Genomic DNA, 14,927 nt, shown 5'->3' on the forward strand with positions numbered 1-14,927 from the left:
AGGATAATCTGATCCTGGACCCGATATTAACATATTCTGCCAGCATTAGATATAGAGACACATAATAAGTGTTTTAAATATTCTAATTTTTCACACATCTGTTATTTAGATTACTATTGAAAAGAAAATTGTTATATGGCAGTATCTTTGCAATCTAGTGAAACTTTTGTTTTCAGCATTAAAAAATCTCTCTATGAAAAATAACTAGGGCCCCATTCAAATTTCCAGGCCAAGAAGTCATGTTTGAATTCTCCTTCCTCAAAGATCATCCCAGTGAAATAAGAGAAAATATATGTTGGGAAAGAAAAACAAAAAACAAGTGGTGCTGAAAAGAGAAAAAGTGCCATCAGCAAGCAAGAAATAAAAGTTCCAGGAAGACTGAAAGCAGATGGGATCAAACAAGTGAACATATTAGAGAGAAAGAAGCATCATTCCCAGACACTATTATTAGGTACAGTTCTTGCTTGGGATGTCCTAGAAAATATCCAACCTTAGAGTTGACAAAAAAAAAAAAAAAAGAGCAACAACGGGCAAGAGGGCAGTAAGTAAAGTAATGCACAAAATATTGTATCTAACATGTCAAAAGCTGAGTCCCTCTCCATTTGCCTTGCATCAAGGAAGAGAACAGGCTCAACTGAGAATAGGTTCTACAAGGACAAATGAGAGGATGCTGGCATCTGAGAAGGAAGGCAGTGGAAAATGAAATGTCTCAGGTCTTCTACAGCAGACACAGAGTTGGAGAACTTTGCTCAGAAGCAAAATAGTACAAGTGCTCCATATCCCCATATAAGTCCTCCTTACTTGGTAGCTGAAGACCTCTAGCCTGCTATCTGTGTTGTGCTGTGCTTGGTCACTCAGTTGTGCCTGACTCTCTGTGACACCAGGGACTGTAGCCCGCCAGGCTGCTCTGTCCATGGGGATTCTCCAGGTAAGGATACTGGAGATGCCCTCCTCCAGAGGATCTTCACAACCCAGGGATCAAACCCAGGTCTCCAGCATTGCAGGCAGATTCTTTACCATCTTAGCCACGAGGGAAGCCCAAGAATACTGGAATGGGTGGTCTATCCCATCTCCAGGGGATCTTCACAACCCAGGGATAGAACTGGGGTCTCCTGCACTGCAGGCAGATTCTTTACCAGCTGCGCTACCATGGAAGCCCAGTCTACTATCTTATCTACTCAACACTGGTTCATCCTCACTCAGCCTGACAATTTAAGATTGGAGCCTGTTGCGGGACATAATAATAATAATAGTGTACAAATGCAGAAGTACCCATGACCGTCATTTATTCTAGTTAATTTGCTCTTTTGTCAAAGGAGTATTCTGATATTTGAACATCCATCTTAAAGAAGTTCTAGATAGAGTGAAAAGAAATAGTAGGAAGAAGGATATATAATGCAAATAATATAAGAAAATGTTTTCTGATTGAAGGACTAGATGTAGACACATCTGAGTGAAATTTTACTTCTACAAGTTAAAGAGAAAAGCTTTTTTTAAACCTGAAGGTAAAAGAAATTTACCTGCAAAGCATCAAGAATCAACTTGATATCAAACATAACAGCAGAGATGCGAGAAGATATGGAACATTGCCTTTCAAAGTTAGAAAAATTTTTAAATTATAAATACTTAAATTAACAATTAAATAGGAAGCAGTCTTTTTAAAACAGTCTTTTAAAAAATAGTTGATTTGTAATGTTGTGTTACCTTCTTCTGTATAGCAAAGTGACTCAGTGGCACCGCTGGTAAAGAACCCTGTGATACTAGTGGTAAAGAATCCACATGCTAATGCAGGAGACATAGAGATGTGGGTTCCATTCCTGGGTCAGAAAGATCCCATGGAGGAGGACAAGGCAACCCACTCCAGTATTCTTGCCTGGAAAAGCTTTTGGACAGAGGAGCCTGGTGGACTACAGTCCATAGGGTCACAAAGAGTCAGACACAACTGAGCAACTTAGTATACATGCACACATACATTTCTATATACATATATATATATATAATGAATATATACATATTATTTTCATATTTTTCCATTATTATTTGTCACTATATACTGAATATAATTACCTGTACAATACAGTATGACATTGTTTTTATCAAAAACAGTCACTGAGATAGAATAAATAAGAAAATTTACCAACCACACACGTCTGCAAAAAAAAAAAAAAATCATAACTCTTAAAAAAGAAATCCAAGAAGAAATAATAGTAGAATACAAGAGAAGAGTAGTAGTTGACTCTGACACAGAGCTGTACCATCCAGTATGGTGGTCATAGACCACATGTGGCTGTTATTTAAAATAAGGTAAATAGAAATTCAGTTATTCAGTTGCATTAACCACATTTCAAGTATTCAGCAGACAGCCTTATGTGGCCAGTGACTGCTGGTCTAAATAGTGAATATAGAGAATATTTCCATAATCATAAACAGTTCTATTGGACAGTGCTTAATTGAAGAAATAAAGAGGCCTACAATGGAAGAAACACACGAGACTCTGATGAGATCTCCTTTGTGAAAAAAGGTTAATGTGGGACCCAATCACAGTCACTTTCTTATAAATAGTGACTAATATTAACCCACAGATCAGCCACAAAATATTTATAGAGAATAAAACAAAATGTTGTAAACTTCAAGAGCGTAAGCAATAATAACAAAGAATAAAGTTGGAAGTTATGAGAGAGAAGAGAAGGGTAAGGAAAAGTAAAATGCAATAAGTTCCTTATTTTCTTACACACAGAGCTAATTTGGTATATTAAGATATAGAAATAGACAAAGGTAGTTAATAATAACAAAGAGAGGGTACATAGATAAGTGGTAGAAGCTATAGACTCTTTATCTTTTCTGATAAGGAGTGAATAAATACCATTCAAAATTAATAAATTAATAAACAGAAATGTGATGCATTAACATAAAATAAGTAACAACAAAAGAACTAAAACAGAATTGTTAACAGTGACTGTCTTTGGACAGCAGGATGAGGTATTTACTTAGGTTTCATTGTATTAATCTTGTGTGGGTTAGTTTTCATTTTTACCAAGCAAGTATATTGCCTCTATAGTAAAAAAAAAAAAAAAAAATTTAATGATTATTATAAAGTCAAAGTTTTTCATATAAGATAAAATCATTCTTGTTTGACAATCAGAATTGTGTCAACTATTTTTAAGGTAGTCATTCTTGAAGGATGTGTATCTCACAATAAATTAGTAATAAATAAAGCCAGCAAAAGATACAGGATAAATACAAGCCATTGAGACAGAGTAGAAATTAAATTTAGAAAGAGTTTCCAATTATATCCTGTACTCAGCCACTGAATTTAAAGTGTGTGATCAGATCAGTTAGCAATATAAAGTTGGAAACACTTCAATTTAGAGGAGGAAATATGTGCCATTCAAAATGGTACAAAACCTCTCCTCCAATACATCTCTGAAACCAAGCAGGACCTTTAGAAGAATAGAAAAAGAAATGGGCAGCACTCTTTGGGGGCAGTCTGGGTGTTCCTCTGCTCAGTTGTTCTTGCCAGAGGGAGAAGCCAGAAGACCAAAGTATTGCGAGAATGACTCTTTTTGCGGTAGCTCTGGCCTCCTAGGAATTAGGAAGTGCCATAAATCTCAGGAGAGAGACTGTGCAGAATTCCCAGCCCATATTTCAGACTTCAGAGGTTCAGATGCATTTTGTTATATTCCAGAAAAACAAGCAGGCTTTTTGAGCCTACCTCTCAACCAGGCTCAAACTCTACATCTTCGTGATTTGTCCATCGTTTGAGCTACCAAGAATGCTACCTAATCCACAGTTTGCAGCTATTTTTAACAGGCTCATCTGCATTGTTAAAAACTACCCATATTTTGGCAGATAAGTCAGTCAACTCTGGAAACAGTGTTGGTCTCTTAGATTTCCTTTTGGAAAGTGTCTGAGATTTATGGTGGGAATTACTCATGACAGCTGCATTCTTTCCACTGGGTTTAGACCACCATTTGGTCTAATAACTCCTAATTGTGTGTCTATCCTAGTCTAAGCTTCTTCAAAAAAAAAAAAAAAAGTGGAGGAGGGGGAGGACTTTTGAAAATCCCCTGCAGCAATACCCAGTGATTTCTGTCAACAGTAAACACTATTTTGGAACTTAAGAGTGTCAGCTGATGAGGAACAAATAAAAGACATTTCAGTGAATGTGGATTTTTTAAGAGAATTTTTCATCAACATTACATTAATGCTGGTCTGATAAAAATAAGCATACAATGTTTTAGTTTCATTGTGTTCCCAAAGTATTTTTAGCATAACAGGCAAAATTCCTGTCAGCATTTTCAGTCAGGGTATTTTCTTGAAAGAAGTACCTCGTAAAGTGATTTTTCTCCAAACTTCACCAAGGCCCAACATGTGTACCTTGAAGATATTGCTCATTTAAAAATCATAAGAGGTCTAATTATATTTCCAAAATAAGTAGCTTCCAGTCCAGCAAGGATAATGTGGTCATGAAAAGGATGTCCAAATCCACCAATTTACATTGGTTTGGTTTGGCATGACTTTCAAAGTTCTTGGAGCAAGAAGAGGATGGCACATGAAACTTTGTAATTTGGGTTCAATTCACAGGACTTGGGGTTTGCCATTCCATGAGCTGTTCAGGGAAGAGCTAATCAATTACAAGACTGTACCTATGTAATTTATAACTGCTAAAACTCACTGATGTGTTCCAGATTATTTTGCAAAATGTAATACCCTCCTTTTTAATATCTGCTTTGTCATTTTCACTCTATTTATGTAATTTAAAAAGTATGATAGCAGGGGAGCATGAGCCATTCAAAGCAGGAGCCACAAATGTCAGAGATTGTTATCCTTCATAAGATATATGGTGTTGATATATCTGAATCTAAAGGGCTTGGAAGTTCTGTCAAGTTAGATTCAAATTGCATCTAATGTGTTTTGCTTTACTCCTTTATACTTTCTGGTTTCTATCGTGAGCCACAGAGCGGTTTCTCTGCTGTGACTTAGGTCTGCAACCACAGTGGTCGCACTAGTCTGAATTATCCTCCCTGTCTCCATTCCCAGCACTCCCTTCTTTTATTCCAGAAGAAAATTGGCTTATTAATTTAGAATGAGGCTGCTTTGTTTGAACAGTATAGTGCCTTCCAATTGCTCATATGTAATATATTCAACCCATACTCCTCTTTCAAATGTTTTTGATTACTGAAGTTAAAAAAATATATAACTTCTACTGAAATTTATGAAAGATCAAAGGGATACTTCCTATGTAGTAACATCAAATTTCTATCAGAGAAAAAGTTTTTAGGTAGTAGGGAATTTCATTAATTGAAATTCAGTTTAAAACTCTAGACAACAGATGCATTTCAATAACATTTAAAATAATATTAGAAAAGAAAAATTTCTAGCTTCAAAAAAAGTGTACTTGATTTTATACCTATAGAGACATATTTATTAAAATGAGGCTTAATTAAGGTCTTTATTTGCAAAAAAAATTGTTAGAATTCAAATGATTGTATTTACTATTGACCCTGGATAAAGGTCCAACTAATTAAAACTTTTTTTTCACTTTATTGTAGTTGTTGTTAATTGACATTTCATTTTTAATCATTATTTTAAATAGGGCTAGTTTGATTTCTTAAAAAATGTATATTAAGATTTCTCATTTGGGAAATGTAGATCTACACATTCCTTCAATATTTCTATTTTTCAAACTAATTTTTTTCTCAACTTCCTTTAGAGCAACTGATAATTCACAGGAAAAAATCAAGATAATTTTCATTTAGGGAAATTTTGTGATGACAAGCAGAGGACCTCATTCAACATTCATGGTTCTGAATGACCTTTGACTATTTCCAGACCAAAAAACTATCATCAAAGGCCCCAAAGTTGCCATTAATAAACATTTCTCTGTAGACAATATGGAGCCACTGAAGGTCATTTTGGAGAATAGCTTCAAAATATTTTTTGTAATGGCTACTTGTTCAGAAATATTACGGATACCCCCAATAGGGAAAAATTTGAAAGGGAGACACATACTTGAATGCATAAGTTTTAATATTTTAAAAAGCTATAACATTTTTTAAAAACACAGAAGTTAAAGTTAAGTCAGAAAGATTATCTACATGACAAAGCAAAGAAGAAAATGGTATAAAATTACAAAGTTCCGAGCACACGTACGTAAACTGAAGACCAACATAGTCCAGTGCAAAAACTGAAAATCAAACGTTGGAAAAGTTCTAATTGACTATCACATTTAAGTTGTAAGTGCACATTGTGCTTAAAAACAAACTGGAGTGCACTTTGATTAATGGAGCTATTTTATACATCAGGAAAACAAGGACACATTTGATTTTTATTAATGTATGTGTCTTAGACATTTTCACCACATACTAATAGGTGTTCCACCTCATCTAAATTCCTCATAAATCCATAGTTCTCAGGAAGGGACAGAGGCTTGCTAATTTATTGTTAGACTATTCTAGAACTACAAAGAAAGAAAGTTGCTCAGTCATGTCTGACTCTTTGTGACCCCATGGACTGTAGCCTACCAGGCTCTTCTATCCATGGGATTTTCCAGGCAAGAATACTGGAGTGGGGTGCCATTTCCTTCTCCAGGGGATCTTCCTGACCCAGGGATTGAACCCTGGTCTCCTCCATTGTAGGTAGACGCTTTACCATCTGAGCCACCAGGGAAGTCAGAACTACAAAACTCACACCAATTAATATATTTGTTAATAGCCATTCAGTTTTATTGAAATTGTATAGAAGTTATTACATGGAAGAATAAAACCATAGTGTGGACTAGTAGGTGGGGCACAGAGGATTTTTCAGGCAGTGAAAATACTCTGTATGATGCTTTAATGATGGATACATGTCATTATCCATTGTCATTATGGGAGCTTCCTAGGTGGTGCTAATGGTAAAGAACCCACTTGCCAATGCAGGAGACATAAAAGACTCGGGTTTGATCCCTGGGTTCAAAGATCCCCTGGAAGAGGGCATGGCAACTCACTCCAGTATTGCTCTCTGGAGAATCCCATGAACAGAGGAGCCTGGCAGTTACAGTCCAAAGGGTTGCACATAGTCAGAAACAGCTAAAGTAACTTAGCACGCATGCACATGTCATTATACATTTGTCCAAATCAATAGACTGTACAACACCAGGGCTGAACCGTAATGTAAGCTATGGACTTTAGATGTATTGGTGGTGTTTCCTCAGTTTTAAGAAATGTATCACTCTGGTAGGAGATGTTGACAACAAGAGAGGCTATACCTGTGTAGGGGCCAGGGTTAAGTAGGAAATCGCTGTACCTTTACTTCAATTTTGATGTAAAATTAAAGTTGCTCTAAAAATAATGTCTTAAAACTGAATGAATAATGGCTTTGATTTATGCCATTAGTACTAGTATTACACATTATGTCAGTCTGTCCTAAGTTACTGATGATATATTTTGCACAGCAGCAGAAATGTTCTACTATAAAGTACATAAAAATAGAGATTGTAAAACAATGAAGGAATTCATTTCATGTCAGTAAAGACTTCAAAAAGACTTTATTCTGTTATACCATGACAGTAATTTTTATCAGTTTGTGTAATACCAACTATCGTGAATGACAATGTTTAACAGTGGTGCTGTATCACCTCCTTAGAGAAACTGCAGAGGTGCTGACCTCTATGTTACTGTGGAAAATTCTGAAAGAGATGGGAATACCAGACCACCTGATCTGCCTCTTGAGAAATTTGTATGCAGGTCAGGAAGCAACAATTAGAACTGGACATGGAACAACAGACTGGTTCCAAATAGGAAAAGGAGTACATCAAGGCTGTATATTGTCACCCTGTTTATTTAACTTATATGCAGAGTACATCATGAGAAACGCTGGACTGGAAGAAACACAAGCTGGAATCAAGATTGCTGGGAGAAATATCAATAACCTCAGATATGCAGATGACACCACCCTTATGGCAGAAAGTGAAGAGGAACTCAAAAGCCTCTTGATGAAAGTGAAAGTGGAGAGTGAAAAAGTTGGCTTAAAGCTCAACATTCAGAAAACGAAGATCATGGCATCCGGTCCCATCACTTCATGGCAAATAGATGGGGAAACAGTGGAAACAGTGTCAGACTTCATTTTGGGGGGCTCCAAAATCACTGCAGATGGTGACTGCAGCCATGAAATTAAAAGATGCTTACTCCTTGGAAGGAAAGTTATGACCAACCTAGATAGCATATTCAAAAGCATAGACATTACTTTGCCAACACAGGTTTGTCTAGTCAAGGCTATGGTTTTTCCTGTGGTCATGTATGGATGTGAGAGTTGGACTATAAAGAAAGCTGAGAGCCGAAGAATTGATGCTTTTGAACTGTGGTGTTGGAGAAGACTCTTGAGAGTCCCTTGGACTGCAAGGAGATCCAACCAGTCCATCCTGAAGGAGATCAGCCCTGGGATTTCTTTGGAAGGAATAATGCTAAAGCTGAAACTCCAGTACTTTGGCCACCTCATGCAAAGTGTTGACTCATTGGAAAAGACTCTGATGCTGGGAGGGATTGGGGGCAGGAGGAGAAGGGGACGACAGAGGATGAGATGGCTGGATAGCATCACTGACTCAATGGACATGAGTCTCAGTGAACTCTGGGAGTTGGTGATGGACAGGGAGGCCTGGCGTGCTGCGATTCATGAGGTTGCAAAGAGTCGGACACGACTGAGCAACTTATCTGATCTGATCTGAATCTCATCTAAGTCTCTTTGAGGGCCTGGGCACATCAAGGAATATTCAATCCTGACATTAAAATTATGTTATCAACATTTCTTATTGACAATAATAGTGTCTGAATAAGTGTTTCTCTTTTCATTTTCCTGTTTCTCCATTTTCTTCTTTTTCATAACTGACTCATGGAAATAACCAGATGATATAGATATAAATAAGTATGTGGAAAACAAGTGGTTTATTATCCAAACCCACTGCCAGGATAAGTTATTCTGAATTATAGATGACTAGTTTTAAAATAATCTGAAACTGTTGTCACTATCTTGTCAAGGATTTATTTTTATTTTTCCCCTCTGTAATGGAGTATCCTATTACCTACAATACACTAGAGACTATCAAAGTAGTTATACATCGAGAGTAGAATTTTCATTCTGTAGTTTCAAATAATCAGACCAATACACGTTATGCCATAGGGACTGCATGAAAAAGAAAATGAAACCAAATGGAAATGAATTGGAATCCCTAGGAATAGAATAAAATGAATAGAATAGAATAGAACAGAATAAGAATAGAATATGAATAGGAGAAAGGGAAGAAAAAGAGAAAGAAAAGTGAGAAAGCAGTAAAGGGCAGAGAAGGAAGGAAGAATTTTTAAGGAAGGGAAACTTCACAAACACTTTGGGTTACTTTATCTTTCCAACAAGGGTCAATAATACACATATACATGAAGGTTCTTCTGCCTACTGCACCCTCAGGTTGATTTCTGTCTTTGGGAATGAATCATAACTATACTGTGAAATTCCATGCTACCTACTGCTCTTTTATGGTTCAACTGCAATCAAGTTTGTCGATGGTTAGCTGTTACTGAACTTAACGATTAGTTTATTTGGATTAAAATATTGAAGACTACTTGCTTTAGGAAAAAGAAATTTGTTTTCTCTGTGAGGAAGAGATAGTATAATTATTATCTTCCTTTTATCATCTCATTCTTATAAGAGTGAATATAAAACATGCCCTTTTGTTTTCAGGTCTAGATGTTGATGGAATATATCGTGTTAGTGGCAATCTGGCAACAATACAGAAGTTAAGATTTATCGTCAACCAAGGTAAGTGATTTCTTTACTTCAGACCTTCTTTCAAGTAGTTTTGTCTCTAACAATATTTCACACTCTCTGCTGTGTGTATTATGAATATAGTTTATTTGAAGATGAGTACAATAAAAAGGCCTAGCTGATACATTGTGTGAAATAAATAACAAGTAAAATATGAACTTAAAATGAAGACGAGAATAATGAGTAAAAAATAAACTAGCTTTGAAAAATGTTGCTGACATATAATACACGTTTAATATATGTTGATAATTGATAAATAAATGAATAGTGGAAAATGTAAGAGTCAAAATCACAAATGTTAGAAAATATATAATAGGTAAGTAAAACAATAAAAATTATGGAATACATGTATCATCAAAGGATTACAAACTAGAACAACAATAAAATACTACCACAAGCCTATTAGAATAGCTAAAATTTTAAATGCTGACTGCACCAAATGCTGACAGGGATGTGGAGCAACAGGAGCTCTCATTCATACTAGTAGGAATGAAAAATAGTGCGGCTAACTCAGAAAATACCTTAGCAGGTTATTATGAAAATAAACTTATTCTTACCTTATTACCCAGCAGTTGTACTCCTTGGTATTTACCCAAATGAGTTCAAATCTTATGTTCACACACAAAAAAACTGCACAAAATATTTTCATTAATTTTATTCATAATTGGTAAAATTTTAAGGCATCCAAGATTTCCTTCAATAGTTGACTAGATAAACAAACCATAAAACATCCCTATAATGGAATATTATTTACTGATAAAAAGAAATGAGCAGTCAAGTCATGAAAAGGCTTGGATAAAACTTAACTGCATATTGCTAGGTGAAGGAAGCCAGTCTGAAAATGCTATATACTATATCATCTCAGCTATATGACATTTTGTAAAACGCAAAACTATGGAGATTGTAAAAGATCAGTGATAGTAAAGGATTTGAGGGGAGAGAGAGAAGAATGAGTGAGCATGGGGGATTTTTAGGGCCATGAAACTATTCTGTTTGATACTGTATAGGTGGATACATGTCATTATACATTTATCAAAATCTAAATAATATATAACCCTGAGTGAACCTTAATGAAAACTATGGACTTTAACTAATAATAACTTATAAATATTGGCTCATCAGTTGTAACAAATGTACTACATTAATGCAAGATCTTACTAATAAGGGAAATGGTGGGGGAGTGGACAAGTATAAGGGGGGTATATTGGAAACTATATTTTCTATTAAGCTTTCCTGTAAACCTAAACTTTCTCTAAAAAAAGATGAGAATTTAAAAAATAATAATTAGGAAATATTGAAGAAAATAAAAGATCGAAACATCTTGAGATGTTATTACAGATAGCTCATAAGTTTAGAGTTATACATGTGGGATAAAAACGAGACACTCTCTCCTTGTGTCCTTGGCATCTATTTAATTCTCCTATGCTCTGTTTTTTATCTGTAAAAACAGGAAGGAGGTGCTTTGGAAATACTTGTGAGAATGAAATGAGATAAGATGTGGTATTCCCTTAGTAACATAACAGACTCTTGGTAGTTGTTCAGTACATCTAAGTTTCCCTTTCACTTAAAAAGTCAATAGTGTCTAATTGCCTTCAGGAGAATTTATACAGTCTTCATAATCTGGCTTCCCACCTACTTCTAGCCAGATGCAGGCCCTCAGAATTTCTTTCACAATACATTCATAACTGTACTTCCTTATTTACATGCTGTTGTATTTCTTAATGCTTTTGCATACACTCTTTCATCTACTTTCAATATCCTCCTATCTTTTCCTTCCTATCCCACATACAAAAACTTCCTGTCTCATTAGATTTATCCTTATTCTTCAAGGCTCAGATTATAAATCATTCCAGGGAGCTTGCAACATTCCTTCAGTCAGATTCCTTCTCTGGGTGCCCATTATGCTGGGTAGTTAAATTTGCATTCGTACAAGCATATCTAACTTATAAAATTCCATCTATTATAAGACCCAGATATTTAATGCCATTCTTTTAAAGAGAATTTTATCAAATATATTCAGTGATTATATTTCAGAAGCATTACAATTTGAAAGTCTTGGAATAAGAAAAAAAGAGCATACTATTTGAAATATCTATCTCCTCCCTGAATCTCTATACACCTAAAAAGGTAGGATTTAAATAAGTCTTGTATCTATCCTCATTAACCAGTAGCTCTTGGAGTCTCCACGCAGGGAGCTCTTAATATCTGTTGTATATTGTCTGTGTGTGTGTGTTGCAAATAGGAGAAGTATTAATACTAAGAAGCATTAACCTCTCCAGCAGTTCAGCTTGGGTTGAACCATGCTTTTAAGTGTTAACTACAATGCTTTTGGCCAGTGGCCACGTGCTTCTTATTTCTGAGCATCTCTGTAATTCCCCTGTGAGTCAGCTGGTAAAGATTCTGCCTGCAGTGTGGGAGGCCTGGGTTCTATCCCTGGGTTGGGAAGATTACCTGAAGAAGGGAAAGGCTACCCACTCCAGTATTCTGGCCTGGATAATTCCATGTACTGTATAGTCCATGGGGTCACAAAGAATTGTACACGACTGAGCAACTTTCACTTACACTGTAACTAAGAATCTGTTTGCTCACTAATATGTACTTTTGTCTTTCAGAATTACTGTCCTTCATGGGCGGAAGGCAGAACTGAACATTACCTTATGTATTCATATTGGTCCCATTGGCCTGAGCCAGAGTACCCCCTCTGTGGATAAAAATTGGATAAAATAGCCCCAGCTTTTTATAACCATTCCTGTTTATAACCAGCTAAAATCATTCTTGTAATATATTTCATACAAAAACCATATCCTGATTGGGATTCTAGACAGCTGGGCAACACATTTCTTCTACAAAGAAGAAATCTCAAAACAGAAGCCATGCTAGAAACAAACACTAGTTGCATTTCCTGCCTTTAAAAAAATTATGCTCAGCAGTTTGAAAAGACAAAAAAAAAATCTGCAATGAAAATATGAAATCTGTCCATCTCATCTTTTGAAAAACTTCAGCATCCTCTGGGGCTGCATAACTGCTCATGTTTCCATGAGAGCTGACAATGTAAAGCTGGACAGAGGCCTGAGTTGGTATCTGGTAGCACAGAATTGTCAGTAAACTGTCTCCCTGGTTTATAGCACTGTCAGAATGCAATACACTCAGCACAAATTATGCTGTATTAGAACCTCTGATACTAGTGATTTTGTCCAAGCTATGTTGTGTTCTTTTTTTTTTTTCGGATTAGATGATAAAAGATAGCCACCAGGGAAGCCCAAAAGATATGCCAGTCTCCCTCAAATTTTACTAATCAGATTATCTTGTGAATGAAATTACAGGAGTGGAGCTGTAACATTTGTTCTAACACCATACCTTCCCCTTCTACATGCTGGTTGCTGACAACAGAGCTGACATAGGAGAGAATCAGTGCTGGATACAAAGAGACTGAATGTGTACATCATTGTGATTTTCTCTATGTGTGTGTATGTATGTGAGTGAATATGTGTGTGTGTGTGTGTGCACGTATGTGCAAGGCAATAAAGTGGCAGTCCAGTGATAATTCCTTGAAAAGCAAAATGGGATATGTGAAGGCAATGCATTCTTTTTTGTATTCTAAGATAGAGCATAGCTGGTTTTGGCATACCCTGTCTGTGTTAACACCTTTTATCTCCTCCATGTTCACATTCCACAATGTTTCCTTTTCAGAAGGTTCTAAATGTATATTTTTTAAATGAATAAGCCCTACCCACCATTAGACTAGACAAATGAAAACTGATTTTGGTGATTTTCAAGAACAGTTTAATTGCAATTTATGTATTTCACTAACTTTCTTGAATGCTATAATCATCAGCAATTCTAAATACACCAGTTGAATGATTCAATTTGTTTTGGTTTTCTGTTTGACTCACTAAATCAGTAGGAATTGGATACCCTTATTATACTTCCAGATCAGATGGCATACAAGTTAAATTCAAAGTGATCACTTTTGAAAAGCATTTCCTAATTGTAACTGGTAATGATGAGGATAATAATAATTATTATTATAAAAGTAGCTAATGTATTTTCATAATTTATTATGTGCCAGGCACTCTACCAAGTGTTTTACTTATTTAATTTAGTCCTACCATTCCATAGAATGTGGGTTATTACTGTTTCCATTTTAAAGGTGAGGAAACTGAGACCCAGAAATGTTAAATAATGTCCTAAGGTCATAAAGCAAGTGAGTGAGAGGGCTTGGACTAGATCCCACATCTCTGTGTCTCAGAGCCAGTGCCAAAAACCACTGCTGGGTTTGACTTTGCCCATTCATTGATTCTTTATTACCTCCTTACAAAAGTGAAGATCAGTCTCTTCATGTTTTATCCACTTCTTAGTGGCTTTCTATTTTCTGGTGTTTGTAAGTGACAAGTACTGTCATAGGAGTTTGACTGAAACTTTTCAAGAAAGAGAAATGCCTGGGAAAACGCCGAATGCTACAGTTAGGAAGAAGTCTGACGCCTGATGCTACCATTCCCAGTAGAGCTTCATGTATCTATGTTTGGAACCAGAAACTATCACAGTATTCTGTTGCGACCCTCACAGAGAGTCATGAAAGACTCTAGACTCACTGGCTATTTATGCATTAGTGAGCCGTGCTCTTCTGTTTGTTATATTTGGTGACAACTTTCAGTGACATTTTGCTGATGCTTCTCCTCCATTCTACAAGGGCAGCCCCTTGTAGAAACTAGTCTATGATCAGAGAAACTAGTCTATGATCTTAGATGTCAACTTACCATCAGCCAGTGACACTGCGTTGATTCCTTAGAATGATCTGTGATGTGACTTGTGTGGGGGTCCTTTTACAAAGGACAGACTTTAGCACTGAGGATGCTGCATCACTGTCTTGAGAACTTCTGAAAGTGGGTCTTAAAAATCCCACCAATCTGAACGCCCCCTCCTTTGACACCAGAATTCTGGTTTGAGCTGCCCATCGGGCTTATTGGTCAAACTCTAAATTCAGTTCAGACTCCCTTTTATATTACTTAGATGCTCTCTTTCACCCTTTAAAAAAAAAAGGACAAGGAAGACTGGCATTCTTTTTGGAAAATATTAACTGCAAAACTTCCTGAGCCCATGAGACAATAGAGGACTGTGAGGCACAGAGAGAA

General features: G+C 36.1%; 1 protein-coding gene across 3 annotated transcripts in view; it reads left to right on the top strand.

Annotated features, from left to right (window-relative positions):
• Positions 1–14,927, top strand: part of ARHGAP15 (Rho GTPase activating protein 15) — a 700,275-nt gene that overhangs the window by 476,233 nt on the left and 209,115 nt on the right. For all 3 annotated transcript variants that reach the window (XM_086368469.1, XM_086368486.1, XM_086368479.1), the window contains one exon: positions 9,712–9,789. In XM_086368469.1, the coding sequence (XP_086224595.1) occupies positions 9,712–9,789 (78 nt within the window). The remainder of the gene's footprint in view (positions 1–9,711; positions 9,790–14,927) is intronic.

The sequence above is a fragment of the Bos grunniens genome, chromosome 2, assembly GCF_055505025.1.
Source record: "Bos grunniens cultivar Pamir isolate PY7600 chromosome 2, Bosgru_T2T1.0, whole genome shotgun sequence".
Classification (NCBI taxonomy): domain Eukaryota; kingdom Metazoa; phylum Chordata; class Mammalia; order Artiodactyla; family Bovidae; genus Bos; species Bos grunniens.